This window comes from Carlito syrichta, unplaced genomic scaffold (genome assembly GCF_000164805.1).
Source record: "Carlito syrichta isolate Samal-C Ts95f unplaced genomic scaffold, Tarsius_syrichta-2.0.1 Scaffold305688, whole genome shotgun sequence".
NCBI classification, from domain to species: domain Eukaryota; kingdom Metazoa; phylum Chordata; class Mammalia; order Primates; family Tarsiidae; genus Carlito; species Carlito syrichta.
The window spans coordinates 536,723-555,528 of NW_007249784.1; the positions used below are offsets into that span (position 1 = coordinate 536,723).

Genomic DNA, 18,806 nt, shown 5'->3' on the forward strand with positions numbered 1-18,806 from the left:
GAGGCTGCGGTGGCCGGGAGCGTGCCACTACACTCCAGTCTGGGCGATGGAGTGAGACTCCAACTCAAAAAAGAAAGAAAGAAAATTCAGCTTTGTAATCCTCACATAGTTGCATATCACTAATGTCCAGGACATATTTGTTGGTTTTATTTAATGTCATTGCACAGTATCCCCATTGACTTCTAAACCAGAGGGACTGATGTTGGAAATCAGTGTTCTCAGAATTCCCAGGGTCCTGTATAGGGAAAACAAGAAGTCCTGATATTCCTTCAGTCTTCCAAGTGAAATTTAGCTCTTTCACTCCAGTCCTTACTTTCCTGCTGCATACACTTCGGCGGTGTCAAACAGGTTTACACCATGTTCATAGGCTACTGTCAGCACATCCTCTGCTATCTGGGGAGGTGAGAGAGAGTTGAAGATCAACTACTGCCCCTCAGTTACCTCCCTCACTGTACTCTAATCCATCACACCTCAGCCCTGGCCTCCACATTCTCTCCCCTTCCCCCATCCTCCAGCATCAGATCTTTCATTCCCCATGCTTGATGTCCAAACACTTATCCAGGTCCATTTCCCCTTTTTCTGGTCTCCCTCCCCCTTATTTCTGTGTCCATCATTTATACCTCATCTGAGATCTGAGAACCAAATGTGACCCAGGTGCCTGCAAAAGAGAAGTCAGGCACATGAGAACTGCAGGAGGCAGGCCATGAAAAGAATGCCCTCTTTCCTTAATTCCTACTCTTACTTACCCAGGCCAAGACAGGATACCCGAAGACCAGACTTTCCTAGGTTCCTGCAAGATACAGAAGCAGCAGGAAATGTTGGAGCCTACATTAAAGGCCTAGATTATTAGCCCCCAGCTCCTCTCCTTCCAAACTGAGTCCTCGGGGTATCTCAGTCCAAAGAAACTAGACCCAGTGAACCTACAAAGCTGGGAAAGTGCTATCTCCAGAACAGAGGCCCTAGGAATATTGTTAAAAGAATAGTGAACCAACACATGACTGTTCCTGTGGAGCCACTGTCTGATGCCTCCATTCTTTCCTATCACACTGAAGATGTGCTATCTGGTTTGTCTTTCTTTTGGGTGAGGTCTTGTCTGTGTTTGAGTAATCTCAGAGATATATGCAGTGGGGGGGGGGAGGCTGAGAGGAATTGTGGCTAGCTGACTGTGGTGAGTTTGTAAGGACAGACCCTCAGGCAGACATCAGGGTGGAGGAGGTAAACCAAGTCAAGTTTAGGCACTCAGGCAAGGGCCCCTGACTAGGTTAGGTAGATGTGCCTCCAGCAGAAGCAGATAGGAGACCTGGGGGGTGAGGAAGCGTATGACTAGGAAAACCTAGTTCTCCCTCTCCCCCTCTCAACTCCCTCTGCTCCTATTGGCTTGTGAAGACTGTCTCTGAACCAGTGAGCCCCCTCCTCCTCCCAAAGAGGAGCCCCCCCAGGTGTCCGCTTAGCTTCCCTATCAGGGCCACCACACAGAAGGGATCATTTTCCTCAGATGACAAAGCAAGTCAGATCAATGATCTCAGCTCACTCCCAAGCAGGAGCCCCTCTTCTCCCCCCCCCCCCCCCCCCCCCCACTGAGAGTTCTGAGAGGCCAGGCGCCCCCAGGTCTCTCAAAGTCAGTTCCACATTTCACTCCACCTTCCCTACCCCAACCCTGTCTCTCAGCATAGAGAGACAAGGCCCACTCCCCACTCCCCTTCCCCCCCCCCCAAGAAAGGTTGCCGGGGGGCCAGACCCTTGGGGGTAGGTGAGAGCAGTATCTGGGTCAGGCGCCCAGAGCAGAACAGAGTGAGAAGCCGGTTCCCTCTCTCCTCTCCCCAGGACGCCGACCCAAGGACACAGAAGGGGCGCGCAGCCTGGAGATCCGCGCAGCCTGGAGATTTATGCATCTCCGACCTTCCTAAGGGTGAGGAGGGAAGCTCAGGGGTATCCTCTGGGTCTGAAAGGACTCAGTCAACCTTGGCAATCTTGATTCCTTCGTAGTTGGGGGTATCAACGGAGATCAGGAGAGGGACAAAGTAAGAGAGTGCCGGTGGCAGAAAGAAGAAAAGTAACAAACGGGGTCTTTCTTAGAGAAGTTTGAAGGGGTCTTGGAGAAATCTCAGGAAGCCTCAGGGGTCCCGAAGGGGAAGCAAATGGGGCGGGCTGCCTGGCCACCCCCATACCTGTATTTCATGCCCGTGCCTCGGCCGGTGCTCTCTCGGAGGGCCCCAGTGAGCGCTGGGGGTCGGGGGACCAGTGCGGCTCGGGCCTTGGGGCCAGACCCCCCACCCCCCGGAGGATTCCCGTGCCCTCCGCCGACCGGCCCGCCATTACCGCCCCCGGGGCCCGGCCGGGGTCCGCACAGACGGTCCTCACTGCTCCGGCTGCGAAGGTTCTGCTCTGTACACGCGATAGACACCTGCATGCCCGCTGGCCAGGGCGGGGGAGGGGGCTCCGAAGGGACGGGGGAGGGGGCTCCGAAGGGACGGGGGGAGGAAGCACGGAAGCCCGAGGGCGGACAACCGGGACGTAGTGGGGCGAGCCCCTGGAGAGCCGGAAGGCTGCGGAGTCTGCGGCTGGAGCCGCCAGGCGGGATCGGCCCGCAGGGGCGGGCTGCTGGAGGTCGCGAGGTTTGCGGTGGGAGGGGAGAAACGCGGGGGGCGACAGGAGTGAGGATATTCAGTTGTAGGGGGCACTGGAGCAAGGGATAGGAAGGGGAAATGGATGAGGGTAAAGGTTGAAAGCAGTTCTCGGAAGGCAAGGATCTAGGGATGAGGGGGGCGGGAGAGGGGTGTCGCTTCAGCCCGAACCGCAGCGGGACCCGCCGGGCTCCCAGCCGCGTCGGCAGCTGGCCCAGCTTATCAACATGCAGGCACCGCCCCCTCATCTGCATAGAGCTGCCCGCCTTCCAGGCAAACCTGCTGCTCATCTGCATAAGCCCCGCCTGAAGAAGGTTCCGCAGCTTGAAATTCTGTGAGTGGAACTCAGGACGGTGGTACTTGCACCCTCTGGGATCCCAGGCCGGTCAGCTTCCCACCTGCCCAGTGGTTCTCACTCGGGAGGGATTTTGTCTCCCAGAGGACATTTGGCAAGGTTTGGAGAAATTTTTGATTTCACGACTGGGGATGAGGAGCAATTAGCTATCTGGCATTTAGTGAGTAGTCAGAAATGCTAAAATCCTACAAAGCACAGGACATTCCCCACAATAAAGAATTACCCAGGCCGGGTGCAGTGGCTCACTCCTGTAATCCCAGCACTTTGGAAAGTGGAGGCGAGAGGATTGCCTGAGCCCAGGGTTTCAAGAACAGCCTGGGCAACTGGGTGAGACCTCATCTCTACAATAAATCAAAAAAATTAGCTGGGCGCATTGGCGCACACCTGTAGTTCCAGCTGCTTGGAAGGCTAAAGTGGATGGATCTCCTGAGCCCAGCAGGCCATGCCACTGCATTCCAGATTCAGTGAGATAGAGTGAGACTCCAACTCAAAAAATAAAAATAAAAAAATTATCTAGCCCAAAACATCAATAGTGCCGCTGTGGAGCAATTCATTGGTAAAGTCACTTTGCAGGCTTCAGGGATGTGTGGCTATCCTACTTTTTGCCTTCATGAGTGGGGCAAGACTGAGAGGGCCCACTCATACCGACACACTCAGGCAGCAGAGGATGACAAAAAGTTTATTCTGTACTTCTTGCAGCATCAGATAGGGGATAAAACTGGAGAGAAAGCCTGGTTAGAAGGTGGAGGAACTCCTATGGGCTTCATTCTGATGATGAGGAGGGCACCAGGGCAGGCCTTTAGGCAGCTGCCTTAGGAGGGGCTTCCGATGGGGGCCCTCAGGTGGCACAGGTTTGGAAGGGCTGCACACAGACACTGATTCTCCTGAGGCATGAGGTAGAGTGCTTCAGCCAGCCCGGGCAGAGAAGAAGGGCAGAGAGCGAACATAGGAGTCCAGTCGGGAACGGAAAAGCTCACTTTGTACAGTTTGGCCCAGTGGACACAGGGGATTCTTCACCACCAGCTCCACATACAGCTATGGAGAGGGAGGGTGTTAGAGCCAGGCTTCTTGTTTTTAACACTTCTCAATTTTAACCCCAAACCTAGTATAAGTTCAAGGATGTGTGAATGCACAAGGAACAGGGGAAACTGAGGAGAAACTGGTGGTGACAGTGTTAAGGACCTAAAGGCCCCCGAGAAAACTCTGAGTTCAATACAGATACAATACAGTAGGATTAGGGCAGGGAAGCTGAGAGCCTTGGTATGACTTCCTATGACTGTTAAGGAGCTCTGGCGGGAGGGTCCCGGGGGCTGGCACTGACCGCACTGTAGATGTGGTGCAACACATCTCGTATGGGTCCCACGCCCAAGTCAGTATTCATGACAACCTTGATCCCAGTGGGCGTCTCGTAGTAATGGAGTTTGTAACGGCTAGTTTGGAAGGCCAGGAAGCCGTCCTTCCTGCAGAGATGAGGAGGATGTTAAAGAATGGGAATGGAATCTCTCCCAAAGAGATACTTCCGATCCCCTCAAGGTCGACTCCCTCTTCCTCTAAACATATCCTTTACAGAAGCCTGGTTAAGACAGTGCCCATCCTCACCCCTCAATTTAGCCCCTGCCCTCAACTTCTCTACTTTCAGACTTTCCCCACTGCCGCCCCTGCCAGATGCAGCAGTCACGCTCCATACTCAGTCACTCTTTCTAAATCCCCCCTTTCTCCACTCTGGGGGGCCAATGTCCCTTCCGATCTAGAAAATCGGAAGGAGCATCTCCCACCTCCAAGTTCCCAAGGCCAGCCCTCCTCCCAACATCTTTCTGGCTCCGCGTACATGTCTAGCGGGGACATCTTGCTAACAAACGAACGGATAGAGAAGAGCATCCCGTACATCAGCTTGTATTCCTGGAGGGAGAGGGGCAGAGTTAGCTCTCGGTTTTTCAAGGAGACGGGGTGGGGTTGGGAAAAAGTCAGGGTTTGTAGGGAAGGGGTTGGGACGACGCATCTGGAGATGCAAGGTCACCCGAGCTGCGCCGGGGCCCTTTTGTCACCTCCTCCTTGGGGATCCCTGCTTGCTTCTTGCGGTGCCACTCGCTGTAGTGCAGACACACTCCATTCCGGTCAAACAGGTACAGGTTGTGGACAGTCATCTGCGGGGTAAGGAGTGTGAGCCTCGCTTCGGGACCGCCCCCACTCCGTGAGCTCGGGTTCTCGGCCCGGAAACCCTACAACCAGGTGGGGGGATCCCACCCCACCCCCCGGACTCACCGGAACTGCTCCGAGCGCTCGTCAGGAGCTACTTCCGGTTTCCGCTCCGCTCCGCTCTGCCGGCTTTCTCAAGGAGCGGATAGGCATTAACCCCACCCCTATGCCGCTCGTCAGATTCGGCCTCACCCCTTCAGCCAATCCGTAAGCCTCGGAGCCGCGCAAGCGCACCCAGGCTCTCGGGAATTCGGAAGCAGTGTGAGCGTGGTCTCGCGGGCGGGTGACGTCATCGAGGCGAGAGAGGCGGGGCTGCGGACGGTGGGCGGGAGGCTGCCAACGGTTTTGAGTGCAGAGCGCGGCGGGAGAGGGGGTGTTGGCTTTTCCGGACCCGGGCTCAGCGGGGCTGAGGTGTGGGGGGTAGTCAGGGTAGTCGGGGTAGAGGATCTCAGGTTAGGCTTGAGGGCGGCATGCTTTTTAAGGAAGTCTGAGGTCGTGACGGATGGTTTACAAGGTTTCTTTTGGGGTGATTGGGAGGAAGAGTTTCTAGGGATCCTTGCTATGGCTTTCTTGCCTGGAGGGGTGGGAGGGGATGAACAAGGGAGTTAGTTGACCTTGGGTAGAACACGGAAAGTGGGCAAGCGTGAGGTTCCTGCCTGTCTTGAGACTGGAGCCAGTTGAGGGACAAGTTAGGCAGGTGGACAGAAATTGGGTCCCTGTTAGATTTGAGTCCGTTTCAGTTTGGACATTTTGGGTGTGGGAATTTAGGAGTTCAGATGACCAGAGACAGCCTGTGCCGAAATTGATCTGCAGCTTCCAGCTCTCTTAGTTGGGAAGGAGAACTGCGGTGGTACTGTTGCCCCATAGTAGGGTTTCTGTCCTCACCCACCTCTGCGCTGCACCGTCTTTTAACACGGTTCCAAGAAGCTGGGCAAAGGGATGCTTTTGCACTCTCCCATGGCCTCTGGAACTGGTGGAAACCTTTCCTCTAACCGGAAATCCTTAATACCCGCAATTCATCAAGGACTCGTGCCGTGGAGTCTTCCTCCCTACTCCCAAATCTTCCTTCTTGAACTTTTCATTCTGCACTTTCCTAAACTTCCAGCTTTCTGCTGTCTCCAGTTGCCTCTGCCCTGCACTCATGGCAACATCTGCTGCCAGCCCCAGTTCACCTCTCAGGGCAGAGGACCTCCTGAGTGATTCATCAGAACCCCCTGGGCTGAACCAAGTGTCCTCTGAGGTTACCTCCCAGCTTTATGCTTCTTTGCGCCTCAGCCGTCAAGCAGAGGCCACAGCCCGAGCCCAGCTGTATTTACCCTCCACTTCCCTGCCTCCTCATGATGTATTAGACGGCTTAGCACAGGAGCTGAGTCAAAGCTTGTCAGTCGGATTGGAGAACAACTTGAAGAAAAAGGTGAGGGAAGTTGTCTTGGGGACCATTACGAAACTAGATGTCAGAGTCAGGGGATTGGGGGTGGTTAACAACAAAAAAAACTTAGCTGAGATTTGGACTATTGTTGGATTTCATGTTCCTTTTAACTATATATTTAGTCATGCTTATTCCTGGGAGCAAATGTTTAGGAGGGCAACAGTGACCTCGTGTACCGTAATTTAGAAGACTAAAACTCCGTAGTGTTTTTTTGTTTGTTTGTGAGAGACGTCTCTGCTCTGATTAGATAGATTAAGCCTGTAGGCTAGGTTAGTGTGCTTTGACTAGGATCTGGAGACCGGGAGTGGGAATAAGGTTTCTTGATCCTAGGAGGGAACTAGGAACTTATGGTAGCAGCAAAATATGCTAAGATCCTTCCAGTTCAAAACTATTTTGATAGTGTGATTCAAAATTTGGAAATGTAAATCATTAAAACATAGTTTATGTTACAGAGAAGATAGAAAAAGTGTCATAATCAATTTGCAGACTAGTAAAGTCTTCCAGAATTTGAAAACTGACAGCCATGGGCTACATAGTCTTTAGACTGGTTATTTGTTCTTTAGTTGAGAAGAATTTTCCAACCACTTTTGTCTTATACCTGCCCAATTTATTCACTTACACTACCTTTCTGGCTTCCATAGGTATTTGAGTTGCTGACTCAAGGTTAAGAGATCCCTTTGTGGATCCATTTTGTTTTTCTTGCTTTCCGAAGTGCCGGAGTAAAATTTCTACCCTGGCACTAGGTAGAATATAGATTATGCAGATCGCATCTGATTTCCTTTTCTCTTTTTTTTTCTAGGATGGTTCTAAACATATCTTTGAGATGGAAAGTGTTCGGGGTCAACTCCAGACCATGCTCCAAACCTCACGAGATGCATCCTATCGTAAGTAAACCTCTTACCTAGAGCAAAAAAGGAGAACCTAGATTTAAGAGGTGGGAGAAAGTGGACAGAGGTAGCAGGCAGGAAAACCTAGACCTCTGAGCTAGAGATTTCAGGAGAAAAGACGCCTGTTCTTTGGGAAGGGAAGTAGGGGAATAGGAGAAGCAGAAAGGAAGGCCTTCTCCTTCTCTTTCAAGTGGCCCGTGCTTTTGTCATTACTTGATCCTGGCTATGGGGTCCCTCTGGCTGCCTGCAGGGGATCCCCTCATTCCAGGTGCTGGCTCAGAGAAACGGGAAGAAGATTCCTTTGACAGTGACAGCACAGCCACCTTGCTTAAGTGAGTTCTCCTTGGAGTTCTGCTGGGTTGCTTGCATTCTTGAAAATCCAGGTCTTCCATTTCTTAGTTCCCCTGTTTTTACTTTTATATCTCTTCAGGACCCAAGAGGCTTATCACTTAGCTCTCAGATTTCATCTTTTCTCTCCTATCTTCATCCCCTTTACTGCTTCGGGAACACGGGCATGCCTAATATCTGGCTTTTTCCTCAGTCTTCATTTCTTCTTCCCCTCAGACAAGTTAGCTTGTTTCTGCTAAGACTTTTAAGTGAATCACAGACCTGTGTTTTGCTTACAGCTCTATCACTATCTAGCTTTATGATTTCAGGCAAGTCTCTTGCCCTTTCTGGCTCTCAGTTTCTTCATTTGTAAAATATCACAGTTGGACTAGTGGATCCCCAAAGCTTTCCCATTCCTAACAATCTCTACTTAATTTGCTCAGCACCCGGCCCCTGCAAGACTTATCTCCATCTAGTTCAGCCCAAGCCCTGGAAGAGTTGTTTCCACGCTACACCAGCCTTCGGCCAGGGCCCCCACTCAATCCTCCAGATTTTCAGGGGCTGAGAGATGCACTGGATTCAGAGCATACCCGCCGCAAGGTGAGATTTAAAGACTTCCTTCTGAAAACAACAAAGATTAGAAAGAGGGGACTCAAGGGTTGAAGAGGGCTGAGAGATAAGAGCCTGAAAGCTGGGACTTGGCTCAAATGTTTCTCCCCTTTGACTGCCCTATCTAATATGGTATTACCTCCCCTCCAGGTAGTCTGTCAGATCACACTATTATTTCCTCATATCACTCTGATATATCTGATTTGTTTCTCCCTTCTAAAATTCTAAACTCCATGAGCGTCAGTATCTTGTCTTGTTCAGCACTGGCTATCTAAGGTCTAGAGTATACCTAACACAGAAGCACTCCATAAGTGTTTGTTGAATGAGCACAAGCTTTGCTATTATACAAAGGCTTTATAGCTATTGGTGATGTAACAAGCTTTATCTCTGTGAACTTCAGCCTCAGTGTCTGAAGGAGAAAGAGAAATGGACAAGGCAAAGGACAAGTCAGAATCATTGGTTGTCACTTTTTGGAATCTTCGCTTCCTCTGTTTTAAATTGCTTGGACGTGAATGAAAGACGCTCCCCTTTATCCTTACTATGTTTAATCGTTGTGTTCAGTGAGTTTCTTAAGGTAGAAGTAACTTTGCACATTTTGCAGTGTGGGCTGCTGCACCTCTCCCAAAAGGTTTTTGGGAATTTTTCTCAGGAGATCTAGGAAAGGGAAGAGCCTAGAACCTAAGTAGCTATTTCCTGAGAAGGTGGAAGGAGGTATTGAAGATCTCAGGCCTCAAGGTTCCTGCTCCAGAATTCCTGATTCTCCCTCTTCAAACCTATTCTATTCTTGGGACCCAGGCTCTTTGTCTCCAGCCCATTTCCTCTAGAGGAGTTGGAAAGTGTGTTGCTGTAGTCAGACTAAGGATGGGCAACACCCAGACTCTCACCCTTCTTCCCAGCATTGTGAGCGCCATATTCAGAGCCTGCAGACCCGAGTGCTAGAGCTGCAGCAACAATTAGCCGTGGCTGTGGCTGCTGACCGCAAGAAAGATATCATGATTGAACAACTGGATAAGGTGCCTGGGTAGCAAAATGTGGGTGGGTCTCTCCAAGGAGAACATTAAGGAATAGTAAATAGGGGAGTGGCCAGCCAATGTTTCTTTGCGTATGCTAAGAGCTGGGATAAAGAGTGGGTTTACTGTTGGGAAAAAGTGGCTGTTGACTCTGTCCCAGTGAGTAGAAAGAGGACAAAAAACTTCTTGTGAATCTCCATCTTACTTGCCTTACCTGAGACGCTGGCCCGTGTTGTGGAGGGCTGGAACCGGCATGAGGCTGAGCGGACAGAGGTGCTTCGAGGACTTCAAGAGGAACGCCAGGTGGCAGAACTCACCAGAAGCAAGCAGCAGGAGGTGGGCAACCCTGATTATATGACATTAGAACCTAAGCCACACATCTCTATATGAAAAGGACAGAAATAGCTCTGGAATTAGGGTCCCCAGTAGATTGACGATCCTGCAGTAGCTGCCCTAATAATTCTTGATCTCTCTTTCTTTTCCTTTCACTGTTCTGCTGTCACACCTGCATTGCCAATGTATTCCCAGTTTTTCCCGCATCTTGCAATCTCCTCTCTATTCCCTAAGTCATTTAATTAACTCCGAAGTTTCACCTTTACATTGTTTGTTTGTTTGTTTTGAGTTGGAGTCTCACTCTGTTGCCCAGACTGGAGGGCAGTGGCTGCTCCCGGCCACCGCAGCCTCAACCTGCTGGGCTCCAGTGATCCTTCCGCCTCAGCCTTCCAAGTAACTGGAACTACAGGCGCGCGCTACCATGCCCGGCTAATTTTTTTTTTTTTTTTTATTGTAAGATGAGGTCTCACCAAGTTGCCCAGGCGGGTCTCGAACCCGCAGGCTCAGGCAATCCTCTCACCTCAGCCTCCCAAGGTGCGGGATTACAGGCTGAGCCACCGAGCCCAGCTTCACCTTTACATTGTTAATGCCTTTTTTTGGGGGGGGGGGCAGGGTCTCTCTCTGTCGCCCAGGCTGGAGTACAGCAGTGCAGTCATAGCTCACTGCAACCTTGAACGTCTGGGTTCAAGTGATCCCCTCTCCTCAGGCTCCTAAGTAGCTGGGACTACTCATGCTTGCCACTATGCCTTGCTACCAATTTTTATTTTTATTTTTGTAGAGACAGAATCTCGCTACTGGCTGGTCTCCATCTCCTGACCTTAAGCCAACCTCCTACTTCAACCTGTTAAAGTACTTGGATTATAGGCGTGAGCTACTGCATCCAGCCAGTAAATGCTTATTGAAGTATAGCATACAGAGATTTCCCTCAATTCCTCTGTCCTATGTTTCTGTCTCCCTGAAAGACAGTAACCCGCCTGGAACAAAGTCTTTCTGAGGCTATGGAGGCCCTGAATCGTGAGCAGGAAAGTACCAGACTGCAGCAACGGGAAAGAGAGACACTGGTGAGACAATCAAACTAATTCCATTGGAGGCTGTTAATTATTTCTAGAGAGCTATGGGTGGAGATTTATCATTTAAGTTGCACCAGAGCAGTGTTTCCCAAATTGTGTTCCTCAGAATAGTAATTCTACTAGATATTCTACAAGGCTCTGCCACCAAGTAAGTTTGAGAGACTCTGCCAGTTGTATCCTCATTAGAATATTAGAATCATCTGAGGAATTACTTTAAAAATCTGGATTTCTGGGACCCATCCCCAGAGGTTTTATTCAGAAGATATATGGTGAGGTTGGGGGACCCAAATATATTTGGAAATTTTCTAGGTGATTTGTTCAGTCTGGTTTGGGAACTCTGCTCTAGGACCTATGTAAAAAAAAAAGGTATGAGATGAGACTCACTCGAGTTTCTTGGAGCATAAATAAAATGATTATCCAGGTGAGTTAGTAGCTAGGTTTGGAACTTGTTGCATACATGATGCATGCTTGCTACATGCATGCTGGTACTTGTAGTCTTAATAGACTACATTTGACAGTACTGATGATGGTTGTTGCTATTTGGCTAGTTCATGATTTTAGACTGGATTTTCCAGTCTCTTTTATCTTTTTCTTTTCTTTTTCTTTCTTTCTTTCTTTCTTTTCTTTTTTTGAGTCGAATCTCACTCTGTTGCCTAGGCTGGAGTGCAGTGGCATAATCACAATGACCATGTTTCATGGCAGCCTCAACCTCCTGGGCTCAGGCAATCCTTCCACCTCAATGTCTTGAGTAACTGGGACTGCAGGCATGCATCACCATGCCTGGCTAATTTTTTTGATTTGTGTGTGTGTGTAGAGATGGGATTTCATTTTGTTGCACAGACTGGTCTTGAACTCCTGAGCTCAAGTAATCACCAGCTTTAGTCCCAAAGTGCTGGGATTACAGACGTGAGCCACCACACCTGGCCTGCTCTTTTTTTTTTTAAGTTGGGATCTCACTCTGTTGCCCAGGCTGTAGTGCAGTGGCATGATCATGACTCACTACTATCCTTTCTTCTCAGCCTCCCAAGTAGCTGGGACTACAGGCATGTGCACCACACCAGGCTAATTTTTAAAAATTTTTCATAGAGACGAGGACTTGCTATGTTGCCCAGGCTCAAGCAATCCTCCTGCCTTGGCCTCTCAAAGTGCTGGAGTTAAAGGCATGAGCCACTGTGCCTAGCCTGAATTTTCTAGTCTTTGTAGAATTTCTTCTAATGATGAAGTAGCTACTGTATATTAAGTAATTGTGCCAGATACTGTGCTAAATACTTTATATATGCTTTTTACTTGAATGCTTACAAGACAGATCCTATTGTTATCTCCATTTTACAGATAAGGATGTGTGCCTAAGAACACATAGTAAATTATAGAACTAGAGTTCAAATGGAGATTTTTAACTTAGGTCTACCTGCCTCTAGGAGAGAAGCTCTTTATCTACTATAGTATAATCCTGAGATTGTCAACTATTTTATAATATATATAACATATTATATATTATATATACATAGAGAGAGAATTGGAATCTCACCCAGGCTAGAGTGCAGTGACATGCTCATGGCCACCGCAGCCTTGACCTGCTGGGCTTAAGCGATTCTTCCTCTTTAGCCTTTCAAATAGCTGGAACTACAGGCATGTGCCACCACACCCAGCTAGTTTTTTTATTTTTATTGCAGAGACAAGATATCACCATGTTGCCCAAGCTGGTCTCTAACCCATGGGCTTAGGTAAACCTCTTGCCTCCGCCTCCCACAGTGCTGGGATTATAGGCATGAGCCACCGCTCCTGGCTTATTTTTTTTTTTTTTTTTTTTTTTTAGAGTTGGAGTCTCACTCTGTCACCCAGACTGGAGTGCAGTGGCCGCTCCCGGCCACCGCAGCCTCGACCTGCTGGGCTCCGGCGATCCTTCCGCCTCAGCCTTCCGAGTAGCCGGGGCTTATTTTTTTTTTAATGGACATAATTCTTAGCAGACACATTGCATGGGGATTTGGGGGTGGATTGCTGGTGTCTTGAGGGTCTACTGAGAATCTTGATTTTCTTTTGGGGCTATAGGAAGAGGAAAGACAAGCCCTAACCCTGAGCTTGGAGGTAGAACAGCAGCAGTGCCGTGTTCTACAGGAAGAACGGGATGCAGCTTGGGCTGGGCAACGCAATGAACATCGAGAGCTGGAGACTCTTCAGGCTGCCCTAGTAGAAGAACGGCAGAACTGGATACAGCAAGAGCGCCAGCTTAAGGAACGCTACCAGACACTGCAGGAGGAAGGCCAGGCTCAGTTGGAAAGGGAGAAGGTAAAAGTGGCTCAGTTGGAAGAGTTGAGGAATGGGGAACAGATGATGGGTAAAATAAGTGGGATAGGATGTTAGAATATGGGGTATAATGAGACAGGGATGGAGAGTGAAGAACTATATGTGGGAGAATGAATGACCAGCCGGAATGACCGGGTGCATTCAAATATGTGGAAGACCAAAGAGTGAGATTAAACATGAATGGGGAGAAAGGAAAAATGGGAAGAGAGAGAAAGGAAGCTTGGATTTTAGGATTTTAGGATATGGAAAAATGAATTGGGGAATAGAGGTAATCAGGAGATAGGAATTGAGGTATGTCCTTATGCTTGATTTTTCTTTCTTAGGTGAACAGCCAGAGGGAGGCCCAGGCAGCTCGGGAGGCCCAGCAGCAGTTGGCATTGGTGCAGTCTGAGGTGCGGCGGTTGGAAGGAGAGCTGGATACAGCCCGGCGAGAGAGAGATGCCCTGCAGCTGGAAATGAGCCTGGTGCAGGTCAGGAGGCAAAGGGTTCTTAAGGGTTTTTTCCTGTTTGAAAGAAGTAGGTCTGAGGTCATTCTCAGGAGTCATGGCAGATAATCTCATTTCAGGAATTTGAGATTTATTTCATCAACAATTTCTGTGTAGTATGGGTAGTTTTCTGTCTTAAACTCAGAGCCATTCCTCACTGAGTGACAGTTTCCCACAATATGTCAGACAGACCTGGTGTTACTTTTAGAAATAAATAAATTTAAATCTATTAAAGATGCTTTATGTTATTTTAAAAGAGATGACATTACACTTAGTAGGTTGACTGTATGAGCAGACGAAGGCTTTTTTTTTTTTGAGTTGGGGTCTCACTCTGTCGCCCAGACTGGAGTGCAGTGGCCATTCCCGGCCACCTCAGCCTCAACCTGCTGGGGCTCCGGCAATCCTTCCACCTCAGCCTTCCAAGTAGCTGGAACTACAGGTGCGTACTACCACATCCAGCTAATTTTTTGATTTATTGTAGAGATGAGGTCTCACCAAGTTGCCCAGGTGGGTCTCAAACTCCCGGGCTCAGGCAACCACTCACCTCAGCCTCCCGACGTGTGGGTTTACAGGCTGAGCCACTGAGCCCAGCTAAGGTGAAGGCTTTTGTCAGAGACCTGATTCCAGTCATAAACAGTGTGTTTTTTATTTCTCATTACTTGAATAATTTGTATTAGTTCTTCTTATTAGGTTGAGGATCTAGGAGGGCAATGATTGTTTTATTTGCTTATGAAATCTCCCTAACAGTACATGGTCTGGCACAGAAAAGTGCTCAGAAATTGTTTGTCAGATATAATCAGACTTTGGAAAACATTTTCTAGCTAGCACATCAAATGTTTATTTTTGCTTTTATTTATTTATTTATTTTGAGTCAGAACCTCACTCTGTTGCCCAGGCTGGAGTGCAGTGGCATGATCATGGCGCACCACACCTTTGACTTCCTGGCCTTAGGGGATCCTTCTGCCTCAGCCTCCCAAGTAGCTTGGACTACAGCTGTGTGCTGCCACAGAAGTCTCTTTATTTTGTTTTCTTATTTTTATTTTTGTAGAGGCATGGTCTTGCTATACTTCTCAGGCTGGTCTCCAGCTCCTGGGCATATGCAATCCTCCTGCCTCAGCTTCCCAAAGTTCTGGGATTGCAGGTATGAGCTATTGCACCCAGCCAACACATTGAATTTTAAATTCAAACTAGTCACCCTTGCCATGGAATATAGCAAGGATTAGCAAACTTTTTCCCTAAAGGGCCAGATAGTAAATATTTTTGACTCTGTGGGCCATATAGTCTCAGTTGCAACTACTGAACTATGCTGTTAAACCACAAAAGTAACTATAGACAGTATTTAAACAAATGGGCTCAACTATTACAATAAAACTTTATTTATATAAACAGGCAGTAGAGGACTGAATTAGGCTGTAGTTTGCTAATCCCTGGAACAGAGGAAAGGGTTGGAGAAAACTGTTCTAGTCCATGGTAGAAACAGTATTGAAGAAGAAAGAATGGATTGGGAGTCAGGACTACTCAGAGTGTAGGACCAGCAGGAAGGGCTGGGGGCATCAAATAGAATTGTGACCTTTTTGGGTCTCTTTTTATGTATAAAATGTGTATAAAGGGAAAATTGATGAGTTTTTGAGAGGAAGCCACTCAGAGACTGTTCCTTACAAACGGTTAACTTAAGGAGATACCCAATTTCTGGGTAAGTGAGGCTGGCATTTGAGAAAACATACTCCTTTTATTTTCCATCTAGTGCTTTGAGTTGGAGGACTGATCACAGGGAAAAGTAATTTGTCATGATGGGCCAAGGGTAAAGACATTAGCAAACAATCCTGTAGCAATTTTAGGCTACTGAATGTGGGCACACATAATTACTATTCTTTCACTTCAATTCAGTAAGCCTGATGAGCAGCTTCTCATGTGAATTCTATGTTGCTGGGAAGTTTTGGCCAACAAAGAGTTCACTAGCTAGATAGGGGGTTTGTCTAGTACACATATTTTTGAAGTAGTATGATAAACACAATAATTGAGGGTAAGGAGAACTACTCATTTACTCAGATGTCATTTTCTTGTTTTTTTTTGAGTTGGAGTCTCACACTTGTTGCATAGGCTGCAGTGCAGTGGCACACTCATGGCCACTGCAGCCTCCACCTACTGGGCTCAGGTGATCTGTCCGCCTCAGCCTTCCAAGTAGCTGGAACTACAGACACATGCCACCATGCCCTGCTAGTTTTTGTGATTTATTGTAGAGATGTGGTCTCACCAAGTTGCCCAGGCTGGTCTCAAACCCCCAGGCTCAGGCAGTCCTCTCGCCTTAGCCTCCCAAAGTGCTGAGATTATAGGCTGAGCCACCGCGCCTGGCCTCAGATGTCATTTTCTTAGTGAGGTGTTCTCCCACCACAATGAGTAAAGTCTACAGGCCTCTGACAATTCCTTTTCTCCTTTCCCTATTTAATTTTTCTCTTTAGCACTTATCTCTATCTAATATATTACACAGTATATATATATTTTTTTGAGTTGGAGTGTCACTCTGTCACCCAGGCTGGAATGCAGTAGCATGCTCATGGCCACTGCAGCCTCAACCTGCTGGACTCAGGCGATCCTTCCACCTCAGCCTTCCAAGTAGCAGTAACTACAGACACATGCCACCATGCCTGGCTAATTTTTTAAAAAAATGTATTTATTGTAGAGATGAGGTCTCATCAAGTTGCCCAGGTGGTTTTAAACCCGCGGGCTCAGGCAGTCCTCTTACCTTGGCCTCCCAAAGTGCTGGAATTATAGGCATCAGCCACCACGCCCAGCCACACAGTATGCTTTTAAAATCTTGTTTCTTTTCTGCAAGGTTTACAAGTGCAAGGAGTTTTGATCTGTTTATTGCTGAGTCCCCAACACCCAGAATAGTACCTGGTTTATTGTGTTGTTCGGGTCCTCTGTTTCTTTATTGTTCTACCCATTATTGAGAGTTTTGAAGTCTCCAGCTATTATTGTAGAACTGTCTCTTGCTCCCTTAAGTTCTGTTCATTTTTTCTTCATGTATTTTGGGGTTTTGTTAGGTATATATGTGTTTATAATTATTTTTTATCTTTTTTTTTTTTTGAGATGCTGTCTATGTTGCTGAGGCTGGCTTTGAACTTCTGGGCTCAAGGGATCCTCCCACCTTCAGCCTCCCAAGTAGTATCTTCTTGATGTAACCTTTTTTGACTTAAAATCTATTTCATCTAATGATAATATAGCCACCCCAGACCTGTTTTGGCTACTATTTACATGGAATATTTTTCTTCCTCCTTTTCTTTTAACCTCTTTGTGTTTTTGTACCTAAAGTGAGTCTCTTGTAGACAACATATAGATGGAACATGTTTTCTTAAAATCTACTCTTTCAATTTCTGCATTTTTTTTTTTTTTTTTTGAGTTGGAGTCTCACTCTGTTGCCTAGACTGGAGTGCAGTGGCCGCTCCCGGCCACTGCAGCTTCGACCTGCTGGGCTGCAGCGATCCTTCCGCCTCAGCCTTCCAAGTAGCGGGAACTACAGGCACGCACTACCACGCCCGGATAATTTTTTTATTTATTGTAGAGATGAGGTCTCGCCAAGTTGCCCAGGCGGGTCTCGAACCCGCAGGCTCAGGCAATCCACTTGCCTTGGCTGCCCAAAGTGCTGGGATTACAGGCTGAGCCACCAAGCCCAGCCTGCTTTTCCCATTCTACTTTCAAGAATCTCTCTTTGCCTATGGCTTTTGACAGTTTGACTAGTGTTTCTTCATGTGGATCTTTTGAGTTTATCCTTCTTGGGATTTATTGAGTTTTTTGGATGTATAGATTAATGTCTTTCATCAAATTTGGAAAGTTTTTGACCATTATTTTTCCAAATATTTTTTTCTGCCTGTTTCTGTCTTCTTGTTCTGGGACTTCCATAATGCATATGTTGATATGCTTGCTGGTTTCTCACAGGTTACTCAAGTTCTATTCGTTTTTCTTCATTCTTTTTTAATTTCTGCTAGTCAGACCGGATAGTTTCAATTATGTTATCTTCAAGTTTACTAACCCTTTCTTTTGCCTGCTCTAATATCATTGAGCCCCTTTGGTGAATTTTTTTTTTTTTTGAGTTGGGACCTCACTCTGTTGTACAAGTTGAATTGCAGTGGCATGATCATGGCTTACTTCAGCCTCAACCTCTTGGACTTAGGTGATCCTTCTGCCTCAGCCTCCCAAGTAGCAGGGACTATAAGTGCATGCCACCACACCTGGCTAATTTTTCTTTTTTGAGTCAGAGTCTCACTCTGTTGCCCAGGCTGGAGTGCAATGGCATGCTCACAGCTACTACAGCCTTAACCTGCTGGGCTGAGGTGATCCTTCCATCTCAGCCTTCAATGTAGCTTGAACTACAGGCATGCACGACCAAGTTCAGCTAATTTTTTTATTTATTGTAGAGACAAAATCTCGCCTAGTTGCCCAAGCTGATCACGAACCCCTGATCTCAGGCAATCCTCTTGCCTCTGCTTCCTAAGGTGCTGGGATTGCAGGTGTGAGCCACTGCAACTGGCCTAATTCTTTGATTGTAGAGACAGTCACTATGTTGCCCAGGCTGGTCTTGAACTCTTGAGCTCAAGGAGTCCTCCCATTGTGGTCTCCCAAAGTGCTTGGTTTACAGGTGTGAGCCACCATGCCCAGCCCCACTGAATTTTAAATTTTATTTATTGTATATTTTTCTTTTTCTTTTTTTTTTGAGTTAGAGTCTCACTCTGTCGCCCAGACTGGAGTGCAGTGGTCGCTCCCAGCCACTGCAGCCTCGACCTGCTGGGCTTCGGCAATCCTTCCCCCTCAGCCTTCCAAGTAGCTGGAACTACAGGCATGCGCTACCATGTCCGGCTAATTTTTTGATATATTGAAGAAATGAGGTCTTGCCAAGTTGCCCAAGCGGGTCTCGAACCCACAGGCTCAGGCAATCCATTCACCTCGGCCTCCCAAAGCACGGGATTACAGGCTGAGCCACCGAGCCCGGCCTATTTTTATTTTTCAAAGAAATATTGTTTTAATTTTGAAAATTTTGAAAACTAATATATACATCTTTTTAATTGAGCTTGTCTGTGTTGTCCAGGCTGGTCTCAAACTCCTGGGATCAAGTGATCCTCTCTCCTTGGCCTCTCAAGATGTTGAGGTTACAGATATGAACCACCATAACCTGGCTTTTT

The 18,806-nt window shown here is 47.7% G+C and overlaps 3 protein-coding genes across 7 annotated transcripts in view; 1 reads left to right on the top strand and 2 right to left on the bottom strand.

The window, feature by feature from the left end:
* The window catches only part of KCNAB3 (potassium voltage-gated channel subfamily A regulatory beta subunit 3), a 7,149-nt gene extending 4,739 nt beyond the window's left edge, over positions 1-2,410 (bottom strand). For 2 of the 3 annotated variants that reach the window (XM_021714633.1, XM_021714632.1), the window contains exons 1-5: positions 2,306-2,410; positions 2,169-2,254; positions 747-790; positions 621-658; positions 314-393 (exon numbers count right to left, since the gene is read on the bottom strand). In XM_021714633.1, the coding sequence (XP_021570308.1) occupies positions 314-393; positions 621-658; positions 747-790; positions 2,169-2,254; positions 2,306-2,410 (353 nt within the window). Of the gene's footprint in view, positions 1-313; positions 394-620; positions 659-746; positions 791-2,168 lie in introns of all 3 variants that reach the window. The other variant, XM_008062354.1, reaches the window with a different exon arrangement.
* Positions 2,411-3,642: 1,232 nt separating this feature from the next.
* Positions 3,643-5,329, bottom strand: TRAPPC1 (trafficking protein particle complex 1). 2 transcript variants are annotated; one of them, XM_008062357.1, is made up of 5 exons: positions 5,242-5,329; positions 5,025-5,123; positions 4,865-4,878; positions 4,301-4,439; positions 3,643-4,014 (listed from the first exon to the last, which is right to left on the bottom strand). In XM_008062357.1, exons 2-5 carry the CDS (start codon positions 5,121-5,123, stop codon positions 3,886-3,888), a joined length of 381 nt encoding a protein of 126 aa, XP_008060548.1. In that variant the 5' UTR covers positions 5,242-5,329; the 3' UTR covers positions 3,643-3,885. The 2 variants fall into 2 exon arrangements, with proteins under 2 accessions (XP_008060548.1, XP_008060547.1); XM_008062356.1 differs by having other exon boundaries at positions 4,808-4,878.
* Positions 5,330-5,442: 113 nt separating this feature from the next.
* CNTROB (centrobin, centriole duplication and spindle assembly protein) overlaps positions 5,443-18,806 on the top strand; it is a 25,680-nt gene continuing 12,316 nt past the window's right edge. For both annotated transcript variants that reach the window (XR_504583.1, XM_008062358.1), the window contains exons 1-9: positions 5,443-6,589; positions 7,404-7,488; positions 7,742-7,823; positions 8,262-8,418; positions 9,324-9,440; positions 9,657-9,773; positions 10,733-10,831; positions 12,890-13,126; positions 13,468-13,614. Coding sequence is in view for 1 of the 2 variants with exons in the window: in XM_008062358.1 (XP_008060549.1) it covers positions 6,317-6,589; positions 7,404-7,488; positions 7,742-7,823; positions 8,262-8,418; positions 9,324-9,440; positions 9,657-9,773; positions 10,733-10,831; positions 12,890-13,126; positions 13,468-13,614 (1,314 nt within the window). In the remaining variant the exon portion in view is untranslated. The remainder of the gene's footprint in view (positions 6,590-7,403; positions 7,489-7,741; positions 7,824-8,261; positions 8,419-9,323; positions 9,441-9,656; positions 9,774-10,732; positions 10,832-12,889; positions 13,127-13,467; positions 13,615-18,806) is intronic.